This window comes from Labrus bergylta, chromosome 17 (genome assembly GCF_963930695.1).
Source record: "Labrus bergylta chromosome 17, fLabBer1.1, whole genome shotgun sequence".
NCBI lineage: Eukaryota > Metazoa > Chordata > Actinopteri > Labriformes > Labridae > Labrus > Labrus bergylta.
Window position 1 is genome coordinate 14860902 of NC_089211.1, and position 26557 is coordinate 14887458.

General features: G+C 40.8%; 2 protein-coding genes across 5 annotated transcripts; one reads left to right on the forward strand and one right to left on the reverse strand.

Annotated features, from left to right (window-relative positions):
• The first annotated feature begins 457 nt into the window (after positions 1 to 457).
• smad4a (SMAD family member 4a) lies at positions 458 to 9426 on the forward strand. 3 transcript variants are annotated; one of them, XM_020629843.3, is made up of 11 exons: positions 458 to 848; positions 1876 to 2231; positions 2359 to 2533; positions 2671 to 2700; positions 2789 to 2992; positions 3271 to 3378; positions 4657 to 4707; positions 4806 to 4989; positions 5100 to 5268; positions 5797 to 5935; positions 6888 to 9426. In XM_020629843.3, the coding sequence occupies exons 2-11, from the start codon at positions 1992 to 1994 to the stop codon at positions 7097 to 7099; spliced, it is 1512 nt and encodes a 503-aa protein (XP_020485499.2). In that variant the 5' UTR covers positions 458 to 848; positions 1876 to 1991; the 3' UTR covers positions 7100 to 9426. The 3 variants fall into 3 exon arrangements, with proteins under 3 accessions (XP_020485499.2, XP_020485500.2, XP_020485501.2); XM_020629844.3 differs by having other exon boundaries at positions 458 to 660; XM_020629845.3 differs by lacking the exon at positions 458 to 848 and having other exon boundaries at positions 2085 to 2280.
• Positions 9048 to 26531, reverse strand: rfx3 (regulatory factor X, 3 (influences HLA class II expression)). Of its 2 annotated transcripts, none has more exons than XM_065965211.1 (17): positions 26372 to 26531; positions 21972 to 22084; positions 21758 to 21846; positions 20287 to 20542; positions 19285 to 19359; positions 18802 to 18983; positions 18572 to 18691; positions 18359 to 18483; positions 18129 to 18244; positions 16556 to 16671; positions 16257 to 16411; positions 16063 to 16160; positions 15749 to 15898; positions 15392 to 15600; positions 15150 to 15303; positions 14997 to 15039; positions 9048 to 13996 (listed from the first exon to the last, which is right to left on the reverse strand). In XM_065965211.1, exons 2-17 carry the CDS (start codon positions 22077 to 22079, stop codon positions 13716 to 13718), a joined length of 2277 nt encoding a protein of 758 aa, XP_065821283.1. In that variant the 5' UTR covers positions 22080 to 22084; positions 26372 to 26531; the 3' UTR covers positions 9048 to 13715. The 2 variants fall into 2 exon arrangements, with proteins under 2 accessions (XP_065821283.1, XP_020485497.2); XM_020629841.3 differs by having other exon boundaries at positions 20287 to 20545.
• Positions 26532 to 26557: the final 26 nt, after the last annotated feature.

A 26557-nucleotide genomic window follows, 5' to 3' on the forward strand; every position in this document is an offset into this window, starting at 1 on the left:
GTGCGATGTTACAATATAAGAATTAAAATCCTATGATTTAGGATGGATAATTTGCTTTAGTGGTATATCATTTTAACCCATAGGTACAAGGTCAACATGGGGTGTTCCTGGGGTCCTGAACCACTAATCCAGACCTTATGGGTCAATTGTTTGACTGGATTTAAGTCATATTACACGTTTTTAAATGTACTTGCCAGTTGAACACTGAATAAAACTATGGGTTGTGTAATGAATCTTGGGATTAGTGGGAGAAGGAGACAAGATGTGGTGCATCCTTATATCAGCACATGTTGTAGAAGACACTTAATGTAAATAAACACACATGGTTCGGCATGGCGATATTGTAAAAAAAAAAAAAAAAAAAAAAAACCTCACTTTTCAGGTGTACATTGGTTGTTTCTATCGTGTTTTGTTTGTTGAACAAGCAGCAGCAGCAGCAGCAGCACGCCTGTCTCTTCATGTGTGCAGGCTCAGTGATGTGCTGGGTGGAGAGAATTTATTGTTTATTTTCGGGGTAAGCTAGCCTGGAAACGTGTAGCTGTCAGCTTATATTAATCGTTGTCACAGTCTAGGAATAGTCGCGTACCTTAAGAGTGTCCCATCAGCGTTTTTTTTTTTTTTTTGACAATATATATGAGGTAACAGACAATCAAGTTAAAGGTAAGTGTTGATGATCTTTTAGCAGAAGCTGTTTCTGTAGCTGCAAACTAGCCAGCTAGTTAGCATCACATTAAGGCAAGCTGGTTAACGCCAGATAAGAGTGACAAAATGTAGATCGAAATAGTCCCCTCACTTGTTGCTTTTTTTGTTTTTACACACTGGGCCTGGCTGTGTGCGGATACATCACGGTAAGATTACAAATCAGAGTGTTTGGTTCAGATAATGACAGAAGAATAAGTCGATCTGGACTAGCAGTGGCTAACTAGCGCTAACTCGATGTTCAGCATCTGTTGACTAAATCATCGACAATAACACAGTGACTGAACATGTGTGTTCATTTAAAACAAATGTCGTTTTAACCAAGCAGTGTGGTTCGGGTCAGATTTAAAGACTTAGAAGTGAGTCACTGTCAGTAAAGGTTAGGCTAACCTACCTGTGTTTGATAACCTGCTCTGGTACCTCAGGGTTAGTGTTAGTCTGATGTTATTATCTGTTAATATGACTCTTAATGTGATCGAAGAACTCCATCAAATGTGCTCCACGAATGATTAGTTTTGTGTTTCATGTGGGAAAGAATGGCATAATGTCAGAATCTACATTTACACCTGAATATTTACACTTTTGATTTACACATACAAACAGTTTGTCTCTGTGTTTTGGTGCAAAACAATGAACATAGAAAATGTAAAAAAAAAAAAAAAAAAGCAGAGCTGACAACTTCAATAGAATAAGATACAAAAAAATAAATATATAAAGCAATTAGAAGATATATAAGAGAATATTAAATATTAAAACACATGATGTACAAAAAAAAAGGAAAATGGAGGAGTTGTGCTGTGTTGCAGATTTGCTGTCGATTTGTAATTTAATAATAAAGCTCATTTGTTGCAGTATTGTCACGTTTCACTTAGTTTATTCTTTAAAAAAAATCCAGGAAACTCTTAAAATCCATTTTGTGTGTTTTCAAGTTGCCCTGAAACCCTTTTCTCACTTGTTTGTTGATATATATATATATATATATATATATATATATATATATATTTTAATCTCTATTAATATATAATTTAGCTTGGAAGCGTATGCAAATAATAATCCATATTTTTTTTTCCACCCAACATTAAGTCAGGTTTCAAACGCATATTATTCACTGAGTCACAATAAATGTTATGCAAAGCAATTGCTCCCAACGATAAGACACTGCTCTTTCTGTTTAAGGTTGCCAGCCGTGGTCAGCATCACATTACTCTTTCATTTTTGATACTTGAGCTGTCAAAAGGTATAGTGGAAAACACCTTGAAAAGTCTCCCCAAGGTTGAAACCTAAGGAGCAAGATGTCCATTACGAATGCTCCCACAAGTAATGATGCCTGTCTGAGCATTGTGCACAGCCTGATGTGCCACCGGCAGGGAGGAGAGAGTGAAAGCTTTGCCAAGCGAGCAATTGAGAGTCTTGTCAAGAAGCTGAAGGAAAAGAAAGATGAGCTGGATTCCCTCATCACGGCAATCACTACAAATGGAGCTCATCCAAGCAAGTGTGTAACCATACAACGGACCTTGGATGGACGCCTTCAGGTATTGTAGCGGATGTGCACTGCCAAGCTGGTTTAGCGTTGCATTCCTGGTAATTATAAGACAAAATTCTAAGAGATGCCACGTGAAGTCTACCGATCTCATTAGATTTCCCTCCCTGTTCCGTTAGGTTGCGGGGCGTAAAGGCTTTCCTCATGTTGTCTATGCCAGACTGTGGCGATGGCCTGATCTTCACAAGAACGAATTAAAACATGTGAAATACTGCCAGTATGCCTTTGACCTGAAATGTGACAATGTTTGCGTCAACCCATACCACTATGAGAGAGTAGTCTCTCCAGGCATTGGTTAGTAAGATCACTTGTCCGTAAGTCTCCTGTCAAAGTTATTCTGTTTGGTTTTTCTTTTTATGAAAATTAAGATGATTATTTTCTCAATACAGTCAAACTGATGGACATATCTGTGCTTTTTCATATTTTGGCAGATTTATCAGGATTGACCCTTACAGGTTCAGGTAAGTTAGTGCCAGAGTTTCCACGTTTGCTTGTATTAGATTTTTATAGAGATACGTCAGTCTTATCTGTTGTCTTCATTTACTGTAGGTCCACTCATGGTAAAGGATGAGTATGACTATGACAACCAGCCGTCTCACTCGAGCTCTGACAGCCACCTGCAGACTATACAGCATCCCCCGTCAAGGCCCGGTCAACAGGAGATCTTCAGCAACCCGACTCTTCTCCCCCCAGCGGAGGGCAGCAGTTCAGCTTCAACGTCTGCTTTTTCTTCAATCAGTGCTGGACCCTCAAGTGAGATCTCATAATAAGCCCCCCCCCCCCAAAAAAAAAATGTGCCAGTCAAGATTTAGTGAATGGAATAAACATTTCTGTAAAACTATTTTTTGTGTCTTTGTAGAAGAGGGTGAAGGTTGTTTCAAAACTGCAAAAGGATTTAGAAATAGAATTTTGACATTACTTTTAATTCAGTCAAACTATTTTGGACATCATTATGTACCACACAGACTTTGCTTGGCTCAATTTTGGCATCTTCAATATATTAAATACATTTTATTTTTATTTTTTTTCAGATCCTGCCCCAAACTGGAGCAGAAACAGCAGCTTCACCCCAGCGGTGCCTCAACATCAGAACGGACATCTACAGCATCATCCACCCATGCCTCACACAGGGCATTACTGTAAGTGTGTTCCTGTTCATTAAACAGAGTGTAAACCCGAATTTCCCCTTGCGGTATTAATAAAGTATAAATTGAGTGGATGGAAAACATGAAAACTTTAAATCAAAACTCCCATCAAGCCGTTTGAGTTATACATATGCTGTCAGACTGATTATGCAGTCGAACAATATAATTTAAGCAAGATCATACCAGAGTTAGTGATGGTGTTGTGATATTGCCCTTATAAAATAGTTCATCAACCAGCACATAGTAGAAAACATTTAAAACAACAACAACACATTCCATTTTTTTGGTTCCTGATCTTAACTATAACTGAAGTGTTGCCAAAAAAACCCAAACCTTCATCTGCAGTCTTGCTACTTTGTTTGTATCCATGGTTACCACGGACCAGCTACTTCGTTTCATGCACATTTCTTAATATATTTTAATCGATCGTGCAGCAACTTCAACAAGAGTCTGTTTTGTGATTCAGAGGTAGCAGCTACATCAATCAGGACAGACTTGTCTCATGTAATGTTGACTTGCAGTATTCAGGACACCTGGCTTAGGCGGAGTGATACGTATTGTGAAAAGTCCCAGTGATGTTGTACTCTATATCAGCATTCATGGACTGCCTCTTGTCCAATCAGAATACTCGGCTGGAGCTAAATGTTGTATCATTCCTTTTATGATTAAATAGAAATAATGTGCTGACAATAATGAGCTCAGACGATAAGTTATTAAGTGAAACATTCATCAATGTGCCTGGACGACATTATTATGATTTTTCCCACTGATTTACAGACACGGTAACTGAAGGGTTGAGTCATTAAGACAACAGCTGTATCTTTTTTTATTTAATGGAACTTATTTTTCATATTAAGGATATCTACCAGATATAAACATTTATTTGAACAAATGTGAACTACTGTTGGCAGCATAGGTATTTTAGATCAGAAGAGTTTTCTCCCTCACACTTTTTCATGATGTGTTGTTAATGCACGTTTAAAAGCCAGAGTGATGAGGTCTTATAAACAACAATGACTATATTATATCGAGGACATGACGAGACGGTTAAGCTGAAATAAATAGATGGAGATGTAATTCGATTTAAAACCCACACTAAAAGGTAACAAAGCAATAAATAGACTTCTCTGAAAACAATCTGAAACCCTTTCATCTTGTAAAAGCTGCAGTGGCATCACTGCCTGATCATTGTTCTTTTCTGATTAAAATATCTCATCTTAAGAGCTGCTGTGAGTTGCTTGTTCAAAAATAAATATCGACATGTTCTTGCAGGGTCAGTTACCAATGAAATTGCGTTCCAACCCCCCATTTCTAATCACCCGGGTGAGTATGGAGCTGCAGATGGAAGACAGTCCACATATCTTAAAGAATCAGTGCCGTCCATTTTTACATGAAGTCATCCTTTTTTTTTTAAATTCCAGCTCCAGAGTACTGGTGTTCCATTGCTTACTTTGAGATGGACGTACAGGTCGGCGAGACGTTTAAGGTGCCTTCCACATGTCCGATCGTGACTGTGGATGGTTACGTGGATCCATCAGGAGGGGATCGCTTCTGCTTGGGCCAGCTGAGCAACGTCCACAGGACAGAGAACATTGAGAGAGCCAGGTACTTGGCCACATCATTCATGCACTGCACTTAAAAACTGATCAAGGGATACACTCAGTCACGCAAACCTGCTGTCACTTTGTACTTCGCTCTCTTCCTCCTTCCGTTAGGCTTCATATTGGCAAAGGTGTGCAGCTTGAGTGCAAAGGTGAAGGAGACGTCTGGGTGCGCTGTTTGAGCGATCACGCCGTGTTCGTGCAGAGCTATTACCTGGATCGAGAGGCCGGCCGCGCCCCTGGAGACGCAGTTCACAAGATCTACCCCAGCGCTTACATTAAGGTCAGATATTACTGCTGATATCATACATCGGAAAGCAGGTTTTTACTGATACTTGAAGATTTCTATTGGTCTTTTGTGTGGTTTCATCCATGCACACCCCAATAACCAATTCATAATGAAATGAAGACTTCTAGTTGAGTAGAGTTGGTCACATGGGTAAAACCACATGAAGGATAAAGATATTATTCTCAGAGTCTTAGAAAAAACAAGACAAACAGCCTTGGAGTTTGTCTTGAGTTTTCCTATGACTGCTTGCATCCCTATCCAAAGAGCACCTCAAACCTCCACTTTTTTTGAGTCCAGGCAGCGCTTCTTTTATACAGTTTTTAATATTCCCAGAGACTCACTGAACATTATTCTTATAAAAATAATTGTATCACGTAAAATAAAATGGCATAACTGTGAGACAGTAATGCCTAGTCAAGTTAACATTTAGCCCTACAATATTTGTAGATAGTCAAATGCCTCAGTGTTAATTTATGTTAATTTCTTGTGAGAAGATTTGAGCACTGGTTTGTCCCCTGGCAGGTGTTCGACCTGCGTCAGTGCCACAGGCAGATGCAGCAGCAGGCAGCCACAGCTCAGGCAGCGGCCGCAGCTCAGGCAGCCGCGGTAGCTGGTAACATTCCCGGGCCCGGCTCTGTGGGAGGCATCGCTCCGGCCATCAGTGAGTGTTCTTCCTGCTGAAATGCACCTTCTACAAGTGTATCATTATGACTGCTTGCAAACGTCGTCTGAAAGAGGCTTTTCTTGTGGCACTCGGCATGGCTTAGCTTAATTGTAATGAGGCGAAACCCCGGTGGTTTCTTAAGACATGCTTCTGGTCAAGTGGCCTGTGCAAGAACACAAAAATACTGAGTAAGGTTGTCCTATCAACATATAGTGCATTGTTTCCCCTCACATAGACGATAATCGGATGCCCAGGTACCGCTCTTTCTTGTTTTATCTGTCTATAATCGCCATCCGTGGACGAGAGAGAGAGTCCGCTTTTACATCCCTCCCCTTAATGCATCAATTTTACTGAGACTTGTTATGAGGATCAAGTTAAAACTGAAGCTTCTTATGCCATCGCTCTTCAGGTTTGTTCTTTGGCCAGATGTCATCCTCCACTAAAACAATTGTTGCAATACGACATCAACAATAAGCAACCACAAGCGCGCGTGTGTGTGTGTGTGTGTGTGTGTGTGTGTGTGTGTGTGTGTGTGTGTGTGTGTGTGTGTGTGTGTGTGTGTGTGTGTGTGTGTGTGTGTGTGTGTGTGTGTGTGTGTGTGTGTGTGTGTGTGAGAATGTGTGTGAATAAGAGTAAAATAGGATGAGCAGATTAAGAAACACTAAAATAAGTTAGAGAATAAAGCCATATATATATATGTGTGTGTGTGTATTAGGCCTGTCCCCAGATAAGGACATAGTCGAACCTGATTGCTCACATTCTGCCCATCGTGGCCTCATCAGAGTTTGAGATGCAAATGCCAGAAGTACTTTTCCTACTTTTCTGTTTGCCTGTCCGGTATATATTTCCAACTTTTATAGGAAGAATAACATGGCCGTCATTAACTCTGCAAGATTTGCCCTGTGGTTCCACATTGATCTAAAAGTTTCTGCCTCCACTTCCCCTGCAGGCTTGTCTGCCGCTGCGGGCATCGGGGTTGACGACCTGCGCAGGCTGTGCATCCTGCGGATGAGTTTCGTGAAGGGCTGGGGGCCCGACTACCCACGCCAGAGCATCAAAGAGACGCCCTGCTGGATCGAGATCCATTTACATCGAGCTCTACAGCTACTGGATGAAGTTCTGCACACGATGCCCATCGCTGACCCCCAACCTCTTGACTGAATTAATAGACCTGAACTCCGCAAAAGAAGAATATCAGACTGTACTGTAAACAGACCACTATAGATCTGGAGAGCCTAAGGATTGTAACAACAGGAATGCTGAGTAGGCCACAGGAGGCCAGGCAGTGTACTCCAAACACACTGTGAGCGGTTTCCAGTATGCTGGAGTGAGACCTGACTTCCTACAAACAGCTGCAGGAACATGTGAGTCACTCTGGGAGGAGACCTACATCGGAAACATTTTGCCAAGAGGATGTGCAGGAAAAATGAAGACAGTATTCTGACATTGTTCACCATTGTTTTGTATCACAGCACAAAACGTGAAAGTGAAAAATTTTTCTCAAAAGTTGCTCCTCAATGCAAAAGTACTCACAGATTGATGTGAATAGACGGACATGTCCACTCCAAGATGAAAAGACACAGAGGTCTTATTGATGTTTACATGAGCCCCAGTGCTACACAAAACAGATGTCATCACCACAAGGGAACTGAGTCATACTTGGCTGTCAAGTCATGTCTAAAACATTTCAGTGTTTAACATGAATTGAGCCCTCATGGCTGACAAAATGCAAAAGGGAGAATTATTTGGCTCAAAAGAAGTGAAGCTGGAGAACAACAGGACAACTTGGCACCTTGTTTTTGATGCAAACCGGTTATTTAGCCGCTCTGAACATACAAAATGTGTTTTCAGTTGGAGTACACTGCCGGTCCAGTCCTCCCTCATCGGCTCACTGGTGGATCGGAGTCCCCCCCCCCCCCTTTCCAGATCAGGACATTCATGTAAAGTCATGTTATTCATTAATACTCTTGTTTTTGTAAGATGTACTTTTGAATCTTTTTCAATGCTTCATTTATATCACCATCTTTTGATAGTTGATTTTAATCTCATAATAAGCCTGTTTTAGCCTCTTCTCTTCTCTCTACACCATCAAACATTAGAGTCTCACCATTCTTTAACCAGTCAGGACGGTTAATGAGAAAGTCATATTTCCTACTCAAGTTTTTCCAAGACTCAAATTAGTTAAACATGAAAAAAGAATTCAAAAGAAATGATTATTGTAACATCTGTGATATGGTTTGTTATGGTTTTGTTGATTAGATGCCCACATAGTGTCCATTAGCACTTTATTCATTCACCTGAATATTTCCTCTTGTTTCATAGTATCATGTGTGGTTACTTGTTGTATCCATTTGATCTTTTAGCTTTGTTGTAAAGTTTTTCTAGAACCATGAAAAATGTGTTTTCAGTATCAATCCCCCCCCCCCCCCTCACAGCCAGCTTGGAAAGACAACTGTCTAGAATACACTGAGCTGTAGTTTGAAATGTATCACATCTTAAACTGCTAAACAACCATGTTGAAAACTACTTTGATACTCAGATTCTACATTTTGTGTGGCGCATCATTTCAATATAACACGGCCACTCTTTTTTTAAATGATAGAATAGTTCAGATGAAAACTAACCTAATGTTTTTAGCCAACAGCTGAGAAAAGGAAGTGAGGACTGAACTGTGAAAGGAAGTTGAAGCCATATCAAAGCCAAATATACATCTATGAAAAGTGAAACCATAATCAGTCATGTCAGGGTTTCATCAAAGCTTGGTTTGAACCTTCAAGAAAAGGCTTTCAGTCATTTCTCAGCACTGTTGATGAAACATTTTTGGGGTACTTGGAGCTGTTTGCGTACAGCTGTTGCAGTATTTTATACTCTTGCTACCTTTACAGCGAGATACCACTGATCACATTTGAGAATAAAAAAGAGCAATGGTGTTCAAGTTTCAGGAAATGCAGGTTCACTCTCATCTGTATCTTTACAATGATGTCATGCATACGGAGTTTGGTATTTACATTTATGGATATGGTCGAACAAAAATGTAATGTGCTAACACTTTGTTTTGTAAGTGGTGTGATCGTCATTTGAATGAAAGTATGAAAAAGGAAACGCAACGTTCAACAAGAAAACGTTTATTACTGCAAAGACAAGTCACAAATCTTTAAGAAAACAACACTAAGAAGCTAGCCTGAGCTGAGATCTGAAATATTCAGAAAAAACAAACTACATGTGTCTTTAATAGTTTCTATATTCATCAATACGACACACTAAATGATCATGTCTTTATAAATATAAAAGTCCCCCAGTTTTCCTTGTTGTTTTTTTCCGATGTAAAATACACAATACAAATCACCCTACACGCATTGATTTGCTCGCCAAGTTGAGAAGAAAAACTAAATGGCACATAAAGAAAGTCACATGAAATCTGTGTGAATATATATTATATCAGATACTATACATTATCCAAAAAGAACAAAAAAAAAAAAAGAGAAGGAAATCACAAAAGCACTTTAGCCATACATATCTGATAAAAATGTTCACTGAAAGAACAAATCAAATAATGAGGACACAAATAAATATACCTTTTTTCAGTTTTTGATATATACATATTTCCGTCTAGGGCGAATCAGCAAAAAAAAAAAAAAAAAAACGAAAACAATAATAACTTCCCCAAATGCCACTGCCAAATGCTTGTGCTTGCATTAGAGCGTGCTACAGCTGGCCACGACTCACGACACTGTCAAATGGCACTTGAAAAACATCCAAATACAAATCTCAAACGGGTCACAGCATTCAGAAATATCATTTGACAAAAAGAAATCACGACCATGAGAAAACGAGTCAAAAGAGAGAGCATTCTTTACTTACAGTCACTCTCCTTATTCAGTAACCAGTTCTGTACAATAAAAAGCCATTTGTCGGTAAACTCCTAAGTGTGTGTCTGTGTGTGTGTGTGGTTTTGTTGTGGTGTCACATCCAGTAAATAATAAATAGTCCAGCTGCTTCCTTGGCGGCAGCACCTGTGCAATGAAATGTCTGCTCTGATAGCCTCTATCTGTAGCCCACCAGAGACCCAATAGTCACCCAGGCCACCTGCTCTGGCCAGGGTGAAATTAAAGGCACTGGAGTCTGCTATGGGTCAGTGAAGCTGCCGTTATGTCCTCGAGGAGAGGCATCTTTTTTTTTTTTTTTTTTTTTATATAACTTTTTTTTCCCCCTCCACTCCTACGACAAGTAAAGGAATTGATTTTTTTTTCTTGTTGGAAACAGGCTTCTTTGCAAACAGCTTGTTAAAAGAACAATCTTACTTTTTCAATTTCAAAGACACAGAAATAAAGTACAATTGTGTTGGCAGCATTAACATCAGTTGTGTGTTTTCCAGGCAGCCGTTGAGATGCAGAAAGCTAAATCACTGTCTGGCACATCGAATCTATTTAAAGACAAAGAAAAAAAAAGAAGAAGAAAGGAACGAAAACTTCTAGCAGCACATGGGAGGCGTGCAAGACCAGAACGCACTCATGATCCTAATGCACACAAAGAAAACATTTTAAAAGCCATTTTCACTTCAGGCACAGAATTATACAAGTTTACATCTACAATGTTGTAGTCCGTTTATCAAACAAAAAGGAGCCGAGATCCATCGTTTTTTTTAAAAAGCATTCAATGACAAAAAGTTCAAGATGTCGTAAGCAAAGCCTTCATTCTTTACCCGTACACACTATCCAGATTTCAACAGAAGCTAAAATTTAAACTACAGACAGAAATCACTTTTTACAATTAAATCCTCAAACACCCAGCGAGTGTTGGCGTCAGTCAAGTGAGCTCGTAGTCATTAAGTAGTTCCTTTCTTGGTAGTTATATGAACACAGATTCATGTGCAGCTCTAGAGAAAAGTATAAAGGATGATTTAGGGCTTAAGATTTAGTATGAATTCATTTTTTATTGGACAGTTTCATTACTTTCTCTGTACTTACATTCTACAGTTCAACACCAAGAGTTAGGGAGCGATCCATTTTGAGAGTTCACGATGGTCACTGACTCTTGTAAACAAAACGCCTCGGGCCTTCAACTTTCAGCTACTTAAAGTTCATTGACCTTTTTCTTGCAGACTTTTTTTTTTTTTTCTAACTGTCAAGAAGCAACACAATGAGTAAGCTTGATTTGTGTGCACTGGATTCCTCAGATGTGGGAACAGCCAGGCATTATGGGAGATGTACGGTAGTTTTAATGTGTCTGTAAGGGTTACCTCAAAGTGTCCCGGAAATATTTTAACAACCTATGACACCCTCGCTCCCTTTACTGCCAAGTCAGTTTCTACACAGATATAGCAACACAAAAAAAAAAAATGGCAAAGAGCCCGTCTACTTTTAGTATCTGAAGGAATAATTTGATTAGTAATGCACACTTGTAGTGTGAATACAGCAAATACAGTGCCAACCCCCTTTTTTTTTTATCTACATACATCTACGTATCGGTACCTGACCTACGAAAAACAAAAAAACAAACACCTGTTCCTCCTGTACAGTAGGTCTGCACATTGCAGTGGTATAATTCACAATTCATTATCAATACCCAAATTAACAAGTTAGAGTGGGTGATAATCTTTGCCAAAACACAATAAATATAAATAAATTAACAGTTCTGCACAGAGACGGAGATCATTTCAAGCATTTAAAACAAGAACACAAACTGACTTTAGAAACATTTTGTTTCTATTAAGAGGATTAATCTCAGTTTCCTGCACAACAAAGAAGGCTAGAACAGTTCAAGTATAGATGCAGTCCAATGAATCAGAAGTTAGTCCCCCATGCCTTTTCCCATTTCACAGTCTAATATGAATTAATTACAGAGGAGCTACCAAAAGAAAGAATCACATCAGGTTAACCACATAAAAAGCAACAAATATATGTAGTGTTTCATCATTATATACTATACACATATATTTATATTCATATGTATATATATATATATATATATATATATATATCTAGATCTCTTTGAATATCACAAAATATCTACTTTTGGTCCACTGTACAAGATGGTCTTCAAACAGGGAACAAAAATGATGAAAGCATTTGATGGGCTAAAAACTGAAGTGTAAATGTGTCAGAGGTGAGAGAAAAGCAATGCCGTTTTTCTCTGTCGCGTTGAGAGTTGTGCAGTACAGTGGTGTGTGTGTGTGCAATAAGGTTTGGTGACTGTGCTGCACGCGTCAAAAGGGCTGGCACCACTGGTTTGAGGTAGGGTGACTGATGGATGTGTTCCAACATATACTCATAAGCACGCAGACACACACACACACACGCAGGCTTATATACACATGTACAGTACATAAAAAAAGACAGTGCAGACCTATGCAATCGTACACGCACACACACTTCACTCAGTAACAAAGGCTAATGCAAGAGTAGGCCTCAGGAGGGCAGGAGCAAGGCTAAGAACCATGATTCACATAAGCTTAGTAGAGCTGATCCAGAGAAAACAACAGGTGTGTTTGTGCCTCAAGCACTTGATCTCGACACTGATGAACCCGCCCAAATCCAGCCACGAGTCACCAGCAAGCCAAAATGTGTGGCTGGGACAATGCAGAGGGGGCCGTGGGCTCTCTGCAGCACACAGTCAGGACGAAAAGGACAGCTGCATTTTAAGGATAAGGCACTATGATAAAGCCGAGGTACATTAAATCCCTGACATTCCTTCTGCTCTGCGACATGGCACTGTGGGACAGGAAACAGCTCATGGGCAGCCCAAATGGTTCACTTTCAGCTTCCTCTACGTGGTTAGTTTTTGGTCCTTCTTGAACTTAAGAGATTTCACTAAGACAGAAACTGCAGAAAACAAAACAAACCCAAAAAGGAATACATATCTAAGGTTGTTTTAAGGTTAGAGCTTGTCATGTAAACTGCACTACAGAGCATCATAAACGAACAAAGGCAAGCGTTATGCACAGAGTGCATAGAAAAGCTAGCATTGAGGAGGTGGTTTTGTACAGCCGGTCGTCTTGATCTCATTTCTATATACACAAGTAGCAGCACAGATTTTTAAGAGTTACTTTTTCTGTGGCTAAAATCTAAAAGTGGTCATCAGTGGGTGGCTATATCTTTTCAAAAAGAACCAACAAAACTATCCCATGATCCCTTTCTTCTAATGCAATACATACATACAAAGTGGTCCCTTTGTTTTGTTTTAGCTACATACAATACTCAAAATAAGCCGTTCAGCCAAATCAGCAGTTGGAATGCATGTCGACATAAATCACACTTAAATTAGAAGGAAAATCAAAACAAACACAATGATAGCACCATGAGTTTTGGGAAATACCAATTAAAATTACAGAAAGATTATTTACAATAGGCAAAGATCTTGAATTAATCGATGACTTTGCTCTGCTGGGACTAGTGAGGTGGATTTGAGCTCCGAGACATCAGTAGTATAAAGGAGTTTAACTCTCCTTCAAAATAAAATCTGTCTTTTTAGGCAGGAAACATTTACCGGGCTAGATAAGTCCTTCTCCTCCAGCTGCTGCATTGTGAGAGAGCACAGACTAATGGGATGACAACACACCCAGAATCTAAACAGTCAGACATAAACAGCACATATTGGCCAGAGTATCGTTTCAGCACTCCCCCGTTGACTGAGCATAGAGAGGGAGAGGAGTGCGTGTCCACACAAGTGCAGACAGACACAATGCATGATAAAGACGTAAACATCTAGACTTACAGATAGAGAGATATGTAGAGAGAGATAGCACAAACAGGTCAGAGCCTGTGTTAGCCTCAGACCCTCAAACAGAGGCATAGGTGTTTCCTGTGGCGCTGCAGTGGCGAATGGTGGGAGTGCCAGCAGAGGGGGTAAGGATATGCTCACTGTGGTCCTGTTGGGGCTGTGGCAGCGAGTGGAGGACGCCCGGCTGGACGACCCCGACCACAGGGTGGGACCCGTCCTCTAAAGCCCCGACCTGGATCACCTGAATGACCTCATGCTCCGACTTCTCTCGCTTGGCGAGAGGTTCCCCTGTCTCTTCCAGGTCGTCCTCTAGGTCACTGTCCATCCCACTCGTTTCATCTTGACAAAAGAAAGCCACACATGTATGGAACATAAAGCTACATTTAACTACTTCTAAAAAGGTCATCATTCATTTGTTGCTTTTGAACATTCGAATATCAATTTATTTTCCCTACATGCCAAGTTGATGAATTCACTGTTGTCTTGTTAAAAACATTCCCCACTTCAACTCATGTTTGCTGTTCTGCTGCTATAACTGATTAATATGGCTTTTTCTCTATTCAACTTCATGACATTTTTACACTAAAAACACTGTTTTTCCACAGGTAAAGCTTTTCTTAATAATAGAGTACACAAATACATCAATCAAAGTAGTTTAAAGGGATGGTTTACCCGTGTGCTTTTACACTGTGTTATGATTTAGCCAAAATCTCAGTCTCTGTAATGAAAGTCTTTTAAGTCTCGGCACATTGACCACATACACTAGTCAACCGCTTTCACTGATCTATATGAACACTGAATACGTCTGAGTGATAAAAGACACTAAGTCGTCTAATGCCGAGGTCAGGATACACGTTATAAGAATGATTTAAGCCCGATCCAGCGGACTATGGACCTGTTTGTGTCCCTGTGTATTGCTTCAACAGTGAACGACATGTGAGACACCTCACAAACTCCCGACAGAAAAATGTCTAGCATGTTTAATTTTGCTTTCTGCCTTCTATGATGCGTTCCATCACACCAGTCATGTTGACCAGTAAGGAGTGCTCTGTACGTGCAGTAGTTACGAGCGTAACTTTCGGGTGTGTGGTCTAGTTCAGCATCTCTTGCTTCAACATTATCACATCGGTTTTGATGATCAGTCGGGTACCACCCTGTAGTCTGTCAGGTCTGTTATGGCTCTGTGATCGCCTAATCTGACACTTTGACAATCGTCACGGACATAAAAATTGTGTAGTCTGACCTCGGCATAAAATGGAAAAATGAATATACCTTAACATAAATGTCAGATCAGTCTTCTTGTAACAGATTAAATACTCATAATATATTTTCCACATACCTTTGTCAATGTTCGTTAGAGACAAGGAGTTGAGGCTGTCAAACTGAAATAGAGATAAAAATGGACTCAACAGAGATCATTTCACATCTCAAAAGCAGTGTATTATCCAGATATAAATACAAAACAAACAGTATGAAGATGCCACAGTAATACCTCCCCCATGACACCGATGGGTGTCTCTCCAGTAGCCTGGGCCACCCGATGCTCCACCAGATAAAACATGTACTCGTCATATAGCAGGCGAATCAGGTGGAAGGAACCGAAGCTGGCAGCACTGCGCAGTGTCAGGTCCCTGATCACCATAGAACTGCAGACACATTAAAAATAACAATGTAAGTATTTGTTTCCTCAGCAAAACAATGCTGCTCACTCACAGACTTTTTCCAGTCGCATACCTGTAGAAGGACCACTTGAGCAGGAACTGTCGAGCTGCCCTGGGGAAACTAGGCCTGTGCTCGTAAGGCTTGAGCACCTGAGTGACCACATTGTCCAGCCAGGCCGCCCACTGCTCCAGAGAACTCTGCTGCTGCAGTGTCGCCTTAAAGTCCTGCTCCAAGTGCTGAACCACTCCCTCCTCACACTGGCACACCCAAGATGCCTGCTCCTGTAAAGCAACATAGAGAAAAATGTTTGTACACTTGAGAGTTAAAAACAAATATACTTGTGTGACTGAGAAGAGAATAGAGGAGGTATAGATTAACACCTGGAATATTTAGATTTAGAGCTTATTGAAAACACACTGCTTTTCTCACCTGCACGTTGGCAAAGTCAACACGGTTGAGATCACTCAGCATCTGGTTGATCTGTGATGTGTTTTGCAACACAGCACGTGCCGCCTGAGCCAGGTGGTTCAGAGATGTGTATCTGCGCAGTGTTTGCGCAAAGGCACTAACAGCAGCTATCTGTGACAAGAGTGCACACAAAATCCAGGCTGTTACCAACAGTTATACATAAGCCTACCTAAGTTAGGCCTTTTCCATAAAATGTGTATTTTAGAAACAAACACAGGGGGTATTTATGTGCCACACCTTCACAAAGGTAAACTGCGTAAATGTAGCGAGTGTACCTTGGTCTGGATCATTCTCTGTGGAATGGCATTCATGGCATTATTGAGCCAACCTTCCAGGCTTTTGGCAAAGTTGCGAATGGCTTGAGTCAAGGCACCTGAAGAAATACAACAAAAAAAGGTCGACAGACTTAATAACTGGAATGATATACACAGTAATTAGGTAAAGCCAGGTTTGTATAACTGCTGCTCACTGGGAATGGGTCTCAGGACATCAGGAATGAGGATCTCCACGAGGGACTGGTACATTAGATGGTCACAGGTGCTCATCCATTTCAGCACAGCCTCGTTTCTGCACAGCACCAGTAGCTGTGAGCGTGGGAGCCGGCCTTCAATCTCACTTATGCTGCTAAAGAACAAAAAAAACAGTCTTACAAAGGTGTATTTGAATTTTCAGGTGGCGGGGGGGGGGGGAGTAAAGTCCTGGCTGGTAAAATGTTTCTCTAAACAAACACTCACTGAATATCTCAGACTAAAATCTTCTTGACCTCACCTGTTTTCTGTTACAGTGGCGCCCTCTACAGAGTCAGGGGGAGAATAACGCCAAAACGTCTGCCACAGCTTCTCAATTAGACTGAACTGGAGGTTGACAACCACATCCAGGATAGCCTGAAACCAGAGCAGAGAGTTAACAAAAAACAACAACTATTCCCTCTCAAGACCCAGGATAGTGTTTACTGTCAATGTGTGACATGTGAGGAAGTTTATTTTACTTTTCTAATATGAGGGAACAGTGACTCTAATAATAATAAGGCAGAGATAAGTAATGGGTCAGCACCTGTGGCTGACCTGATCCCTAGCTCCTAGATCCCTAGCCTGATACCTAGCTCCACTAATGTCCTGTCAGACATTAGTGGAGCTGTGATTGAAAACTCTACAAGATGAAGAGGAAAATGTGTTCCTAAATGCCAGCAGCTGGCATTTACAAAACCTATGTCATAATATGCACACATGACCTTTCACAAAGTTTCCCCCCCTCTGATTTCAGCCAAACTTTAAAAAAAGAAAGAAAAAAAAAAGGAGTTTCTAAACCTGCAAAACTTCAGCTCAGCATTTGAGTCTCAGCGGCCACTTCTCATTAAACAAAAGCTTAAAAAGGATGAAACTAAACAGCCATGGATGCTGAAGGACTGAATCTTCTGTATAAATGTGGAAGGGGGAAAAAGCATGGATTGATTCTTAGAGAAAATAAAAACATAGATGAAAAAAAAATATTTAATGGATGGACAAGTAGCTTGTCCGGTGGAAGATCAATACATAGTTTTCACATGTTGACTCACACTAATGGTCTGCACTCCACTGAGTAGTTTTCTGTCTCAATTTTCTTTTTAGATAGTGCATTTGATTAAACAACAACTAACAGACAAAGAGACAAGCAAGGTTGTAATTCAACTGAATCCCCAGAGATGTGGAGAATGTGGAATAATGCTATTAATCGCTCCGCTGTCCCTGGTGAGGGAACTAAAATACTGTTAACTTGAGCAAAACATGACTGCCTCTTAACCAACATCACTGCCCAGGAACACTGACTGAAAGTGACAGCTCAGAGTAATCCTCATGCTAGTTTATTAGCTTATGATAAATATCTAGCCCTCACCTATGCTTTGATGATGAATAATTCTTGCCCTTTACTTCCCAAACAGCAGCATTATTAACTCAGCCACATAAAAAATATAAAGAGCTGTCAGTACCTTTTGAAGGCTTTCATCCTGGTGGCTGTGCAAGGGGAGGATTCTCAACTATTTATGTAAACATCAACGAAAAGTTCTAGCAAAGACTTTGCTATTTCTACCGACTGAAATAGTGAACAAGCTCAAGTACAAAATGAACAAGCTCACAGTGAACCTCACAGAGTGTTCAATGGTGTTTAAAACTTTCCTAAACTCTTTTGGCCCTCCAGACCTCGGATCCTGTCATGTGACTGAAAGCTATGAGTAGATGCATCGTCAATGCCCGCATAGTTATATTGATGATGATGTACAGGAGATAGCTTTTCTGCTCTGTAGTGCAACCCTCCCGTCTGTTCTCCCTGTGAATTCAACTAAAAGTGTGCACTTGTATCTAACCTCACAGTGCTCTCTGTAAAGGGACTGGAGAGCTTTCACGTCTTCTGGGCTGATGTTCTCTGTATTGCTCTGTCCCAGGTCCAGCTCCACAAAGTCAGGGAGTGCCCGCGATGCATCTGTTTGGTTGAGAAAATATGAAATTTATTGTTTTGTACTTCTCTTAAAAAATAATAATAATAATAATTTGATTCGGACAGGTAGACATTCAGATAAAGTAAAAAGTAGCTGACCCAGGAACTGCTGGTGGTGTTGGCTCTGTGCAATGACCGTCTGCTCTGCTGCACCAGGAAGGGGCTGACCTCCGCCTGAATAATTTTCCCCAGAGCAGCTGTCGAACTTTTGCACTGGCTTAAACCTGAAAACAAAACACTCGCCTCAGTTAGTACAAACAAAACCCCCAACATGTGTCACATCAAGTGTCGCATATCTGGATGCGTGTGTACCTCTGTTTCTGTTGAACAGGCTGCTGTCTCAGGGCCATGTACTGCATGTCTTCTTGGAGTCGGTTTAGTGGGGAGTCTGGTTTCACTCGTATACCATAGTAATGGTATTTCGAGTTTCCTCTGCAGGACAAAAGAATACGATAAGACAGGCATCAAAAATAAATAAATAAAAAACAAAATAAAACATTTTCCTTGATTCAACAAAAGGAAATCTAAAACAAGTATCTTACCTTGTCCCAAGGCGCCTTGTACGGAGTCCCATGAAGATGGAGCGGATGAGTTTGCCAAAAGAGGCTGCATTTACAGGGTCCAGTTTCTGCTCTTGGCAGTGGCGCAGATAATGATTGTAGAGGGTGGATCGTGGTAGACTTACGCCCTCTGCTGTCTCATAATTGTCCAACAGCCACTGGAGCTACAAGAGAATACATGTTTGTTTTTCTCAGGAGACTCACACTGGTCCACACAAACTGTCTGGCAAGACCTCAGGCTGACAGTCTAATCTTGATGCTGCAGCATCACACCACTGCAGGAGCATGTCTATGCAGCAAGCGGATTTAAAGCGAGAGTAAATATTAAACTGGAAGCAACAAAAAACAGCAAACCCCACATTTAACTTAAATGTAAAATTGAGCTCAGAGAGGAAGAAAAGAAGAGATTTATTCAAGCAAAAGTCAAGGTAAAGCGAGGGAAAGCATTCATAAAAAGCAACTTACATGGCTGTTGAGCAGCGAGCTTCTCTGACTCGATAAACCTTCAGATTTTTGGAGCGTCTCAATCGCCATTTCAATCTGATAAAACCATGAAGCACAGGACAACAAAATGTAAGAAGGGGGAATAAAAACAAAAGAGAGAAAAGATATAGAGATGATGTAGACACTGAAGTAGCCACCAACAAAAAATAAAAAGTGTGTAGAAGGAAGCACCACTAAACCCAAGCAGAGCAGGACTACCTGTCATTTAAGGAAACCAAGTATGGTAGACTTAAGACTCAACTAAATACATCAGCTGGCAGTCACACAACCCAACAAGATTCCACTAGTATATATTCACTTATAACAACTGTAATACAAGCCATGATTACAGAAACAAAAGCAGTGTGCAAAGATAATTTAGTTACACCTGAAGGTCAACATCATGAGATGATGGAAAGCTGGTGTATTACTCATGATTATTTGCATTTAGCATTTTTTGTTTAATAATATACATTTAATCAATATATATATGTTTAATTCATCTCATCAGGTATATTACTTTGGATTGGCTGCACACTTAAACTCACTTTGAGAACACTAAAAAAAAAACATTTCTTTATTACTGGATTTAGGTTTTCTCACTTCTGCATCTCCAGAAGGACATTCTCAAACATTTCTGCAACCCCAACATGGATGAATTACAGACAGTTTAGGCCAGGGATGGAGACAAAGGTGTGTATTAGCTGAACATTGAATATTAAGTGTTCAAATGAAAACAACTGGCTGTAGTTGGATCACTACAGGCCCCACCTACGTAGTGCACTGCATCCATTAGCAAAGGATTATTGCAACATAGAGAGGAAACACCATACCCCTTCATGGAGAAGGTGCAGACAAGATTTAATCTTTTTAGTGTAACACCGAAGCTTTTGGAAGATATTGATAATTAAGTATGAGAGATAGTGATGAACTATTCTAACAGCGAGAGTCTAGCATAGGCAGGTGAAAGATCTGTGCACTTACAGTAGCCGGGGAAGCTCGTGCGGTCTGGGTGGCAGGGTGGGGTCCAGCGTTGTCCATGATGTAAGCCCCTGGGCTGCTGCTGAGGACCTGACCCCCTGCCAGGTTCATGTTCATTCCTCCGCTGCCCCCTCCTCCGTTGTTGGTCATGCCATGAGATGTCACCACAGTGGACACTTGTGATGAGCTGCCCTGCGTGTCGAAGTAGCTCCCTCCACTGTTCTGGCTGTACAGCTGCGGCTCTGAGTAGGAGTAGGTTCTTCTGTTCAGAAGGGAGGCTAGCGGTCAGTCAACAAGTCACAACAGACAGAGTTCATTCAACTTTGGGATAAAATGGCCAACATAAGGCCTATTAACATGTGTTTTTAAAAGGTGACTAAGTACCAAGAGGTTATTACCTTTTGTCAAACCTATACTGTTAAGAATGAACTTTGCTTTTTAATCCAAGAATAGAAAAAGGATTTGTTTAATTTAGTTGCAGCGACATTTTCTATTCCCTTTGCCTCTCCTAAATCTCCTATCCTCAAGAGCCTGAGCTAAAGCTCCTAAAACGTAACAACCGGCACAACGAATGAATGAGCCAAATAGCCAACTTTTATTCTAATAATCAGACAATGTGACAAATGGACTGCGGTTCGCATCAACAGAATAAGAAATCAATGTTTCAATACTTTTTCCATATTTATAATCTTTTAATAACTGATTAAAGGGCCGCAGTCAATGAGAAGTTTTTGATTCAGTCAACGTGGAGACAATGAATAAATAGTTAAGCAAACTTTTAGATTAGCTTTATTTTATTTTTTTATCAGAATAAGGCTGATCTAGACCAAGTACAGCATCTTATACTTGTGAGATGCCTTTTGAGCTTCTATGGTAACAATAATAAATGACATGTGTTCATTGTGTCTGTGAACAGTTAAACACGTCAATAACAATTGTCATAACAAAGCCAGCAAAAACAGATATATATATATATTTGAAACATGTCATCTGAAGTTATTAGAGCTCAGTTCTCAGTTTATTAGTCCAGCTGTTTGATTTATTTTATTTTTTTTATTACTATCCAAGACTCCTCTATGACTGATCCCCCTGGTAGGTGAGGCTTGTGTACACACATTTTTGAGTGTGTGTGTTATCACAGTAGGACAAACTGAGATCGGGCTTGTTAGTAGTATTGTAAACCCATTCTTCAGACACAGGGGACCCTGGCACAGAGTCAGCACTGACAAGACAAGCCCACTTCTAAATATGTTCAGGTGACTGAGCACAATCAAACAAACTGCACAACCCCTTACAAAAAAGAATAAAACAACACACATGAAAAACCAGACGCACTCTCACCACCACCATCATGTGCTTGTGACATGAATGATGGTGTGAAGAGACTTAAGAGGAGAAGGAGCAGGTTGCAGAGACGCAGGGCTAATATTTGTGAAGTGGTGTAAGAGCAGAGCTGGGTGACAGACTGACTCACATGTTGCCGTTAGTGTAGACACCACTGTTTTCCTCCACATACTGCACCTGTGCTGGGTAAACATGCTGAACCTGTTGAACAGTCTGGGCCTGGCAGGACACATTTCAAGAGTTGCATATTAACAATTTAATTGACTAAAGTCACATATTGCAAGGACAAATACAGTCAAAAACTCATATGTAGCGTGCACAGGCAGGCTGGATATAACAACTACCTGTTGCTGGACAGGCACCTGCTGGGTGGAGCCGGTAGGCTGGACAGGCACGGTGGTCTGAAGAGGGACAGTGGAGGTGGAGTCAGCGCCTGCTTCAGGGGTCTGCATGGCGCCTAAATAGGACAGCAACAGAGTGGATGGTAGAAACAATATCTGAAAACCAAAAACCCTCTTAAACTTCTGGGGTGAGCAAGAGTCCGACTCCATAACAACATCATAATTCTAAATGCATCATGTAGCAGACACTGACGTAGCTTCAAAGATGAATAACTCACTTAAACAGATTAAGATAACATATTCATACAATTTGTGCAATGGGGAAGATGTAAGTACTAAACATACATCTTCTTTTATAACAACTCGTGTAATAATCATAAAATGTGTGACTTTCTTTTTCAATAACTTGTGTACCTTGACCTACCATTTGTCCAGGACATACTGCCTTTCAAAACAAATCCATCATATTACATGCCTAAAGATTTGCATTGAAAATAAATCTAATAATGTCCCACATGATTTGGTTAGCCAGGGACATAAAATATGCCCAAGTGAGAAACTAACAAAGCTACGCTTAATAGAAGACATAAGGTTTAACCACAGACCCTTGTTTCTTTTACCCAAATCAATGCTACAGAAGCTGCTCAAGAGTAATTCTGCCCAAGCACTTGTTTCTGCCTTGTGGTACTCAATGTACTGAGAGCCTCATGCATCAGCGACACATGGTCTTGTCACCATGTTCACAGCCATAAAACAAGTTAATATTTAACAAGCTCCAAATAGATGCTGCTTCTGGTTGTTCACTCAGTCCCCACATTCACAGGTTTAATGTTACTTGAGATTTTAAATCAGTACTGAGAGTTATACCTTTACATGCACAAGTCCTTCTGCTCTTGATAATCGAAGGCTAGAGTGAACCATTTTGATGATAAGGATAAGAGTGTGGAAAGTCCCTACTGTCAAACGAGTGTTTGTGAGTTTATAATAGTAAGGGCATCACCAATTCTTTCGAGAGGAGGCCACCTCCTCCCCATCACAGTTTCCATGAACAAGCCCCTCTTGGTTAATTAAGCTGGGTCTCCTAACAGCTTCAAATCTCCTGAGGGAGAGCCTGCCCCTTCCCTTTATCTTCAGTACCACACTGGCCTGTTTCTTCTTTTGTCACTTTATTTGTTTACAGGAGAGGAATCACAAACTTTAAGTTGAGCCAGTCTTTCCTGGTGTGCCGAGAGTGTGAGACAAAGTTTTGCATTCTTCTCTGAACAAACAGGGGCATTTTAAACAAAGCCTCCTTCTGCCTCAGCCTGACTGTTTTGAACACCTTGGGAAAGGGCATAATGTGTGCTATTACTGACAGACATGTCAGCTGGCTGTTGCCAGACAGGCCGATGGAAGAAATAAACTACTATCAAGTTCAAATATTTACATTCTGTGATTTCATCAAGGCAATCATTTTACAAAAAAAAACATTAACACTGACGACATTTATGGTGAGGATGTTGTGACAGACACACAGACAACAGCTTTATCTTAAGGTGCAAGTGGATAGGGGTAAACAAACTGACAAACCATTTCAAAGCACACAGTCAAACTGTGGCCTATAGCTTAGCTTGCAATAATTAAAAAAAATAGTCATAAGGGGAGGAGAATTTAGACTTATATGCCACTGTGCAGTTTGAAAGCTGAAGTACATGGTCTCAACTGAGCCCACCTAATCGAGGAAAAAAAAAACCTGCATCACAACACACTGTTGTTGCCTCAACCCCACACACACACACACTCACATACACACCACACATACACACACACACACACACACACATACACACACACACACAATTCAGGCACTCCCTTGTGGCCCACTTAAATACTGTGCTCCACTGAGCAAGTGCAAGCCCTACAAAGACACGGAGGAACAAAAGCCACCAAGGAGGGCAACATTTTGCCCTGCATTTGCTCCCCTCAATTCCTCTTGCTTGACACTACAGGCAACACATAGAGGAGACGTTCACATATGCAGCAACCAAAAATTAAACAGAGGCATGATTTGCTGTTCTAATGATCATGCATGACAAAGGTGGAGTCTGACAAAAAAAAAAAAAAAACAAGTGCTGGTTTGTCAACAATGTTAAAAAGTATAATACAGTGCACGCAAACCAAGACAAAACCGAAGCGCAATAACGAGCTACTACAGGAAGAAAACAGGTGGAGGGAGGTGTCATTGGGAGCTTGAGTGGGGGGGGAAGTATGCAAAGTGCTGTGTTTGTTTAGGACTTGGGTTTTCAGATTAGACGAAAAGTGGGAAGAGTTTTATTCCGAATTACTCCTGATTTTTATTTGATGTCAAATGCATTGCATCCGGGTTATTTATATTAAGCAAAACCTGGAAACAAATGTCAAAGTGCTGAATATTCTTGAAACATTTGGTTTTATTCTATTTTCTGCACTCTACAGATGTGCATTTAGGAATGAATACCCAAGGACATTTAGAGTCTCCTCTTTCATTAACAACATACAGTACATTATTTCTGTCAGACCGGGGAAAATAACAAACCCAACATGCTGTATTCTACTAAGCCATGAAAATGGATGACTGAATAATTGAATTAATCAGCCCCTCTTTAAGTGATTGGAAATGTAACAGGATCCAGGCAGCAGGTGGCATGGTACTATTTCTGCTCTGCTGGACTACAGGTAAGTGGTAATATGATCTGATAACTAGCAGTTCTCAACATCCTGTTTTGTGTGTTTGTGTGTGTGTTTTGTGTGTTTTGTGTGTGTGTGTGGAAAGGTGTCCATCTATGGCCTAATTTGGGATGCATCTGCCGATAGATAGATATATTTTGACCACTTTTAGGCTTCACCATATGTCTTGCCATGTCCCTTGCATACCAATGATGGCTGTTAGACACATGACTTACTACATTTGAAATTTACCAGTTCATTGTATATGCATTCAAAAAGATTCAAGGGATGTTGATAGAAAATACATTTGTGTTACTCCTCATGGTGGACACATGCAGATAGGCCAAGTCAGTCAGGAGTCTCACTGCTACTAAAGCTGCAGCTGTCCTCCACTCACCTCTGCACACACACACACACACACACAAACACACACACTCACACACCTGTTTGCTCCCATCACAATAAATCAGAGGTCACAGCTGCACAGAAAACCCAATGGACCTAAGAAATGATTGTGATGCAACGTTAAGGAATCAAGTATCTGCTATACAACCCACCTGAGGATCGAAGAGTACTCAAATGTAAGTTCTAGAATATCTGAAAAATAGGAAAAAAGGGAATATGGCCTGCCACGAATTTAATAATATAACCAAAAGCTATGTGTGCAAAAGCTCAACCACATAAAATAACACCAAATAATCATAATCATCCCCACGTAGAAGTGAAACGCTGGAGTGATTTCCCTTTCTACGCTACAAGGGAAATATACACATAAATACACAAGTGATCTTGCAGCACTTAAAAAGTACACTGAGGATACCTGGGTCACAAACGGATGGATACATCTTGACGTTGTGCGCACAGAAAAAAAAAATAACCGAATAGTAGAAGAAAAAGAGTATTAACATTGGGGCATTTGATTTATAAACGGCAGGTGTTTTCTCACATAAAGCTGACCACTACAAAAAAAAAAAAAACTTAGCCTTTTCTTATCAGATAGCTTATCATGGCCATCCGAAGCCACAAAGAGGGCAGATGGAAAGCTAGCGACGCTATCTTTGCTCCCTAAGACAAAAGGGAAAGTAATGGCTTAGCTATTGTCAATAGCAGTTATTGTGTGCACTTCTAGCTTGCAGCACTTGCCATTATTGAGTGGCGTTATTTATTCAGTACAACCGACAGGATTTGAAGAAACAGTGCTGTATCACCGCAACATGAGCTATTAAAAAAGAGGGGATACCAACAGGCATTGTAAAGAAGGCAACGCTGGCGTTAGCAACCTAGCAACAACAGACACCTGCTCCTACTCCAGCTGACCAGCTAGCATCCTCGACTAGCCAAAGACCGATGCTTCCCACTCGGTATGGTGTAGTTTAGACAGAAAATATAAAACAGCAGCGCACTCCTTCTGCCGAGTTGCCAATTTTAGCCACAATGCACTCTTTGAGGGGGGGGGGGGGGACACAGCTAGCTCAGCTGTGGGTATCTACAGGCAACGTTAGCAATCAGGCTACCACGTCACAAAGAAACACCCTCGCTAGCAAAAAACTACCCCAGCTATTCACCGAGCGTTCATTCAGCAGCACACACACAAAAAAAACCCTGAAAACCCCCCAAAGCAATATATTCTCCCACTCTGCGGAATTAAACCCCGAAAAGCGAGAGAGAGAGAGGAGTTGAACGGAGGCTAAATAAATCAGCAATAAATGTGTTCAAACCTGAGCCGTGGACTGGTTGATGAGATGAGGATGGTGGAGGAGGTGGTAATGATGGAGCGAGAGGTTGTTGTTGGTGGGTTACAGTCGCCAGGACTACGGTGACTATGGCGCTGCCTCACTGGGCAACAGTTGCTATAAAACTCAACGGGAGCGCGCAACCTTACCAGGCAGGTGGGAGGAGATTAA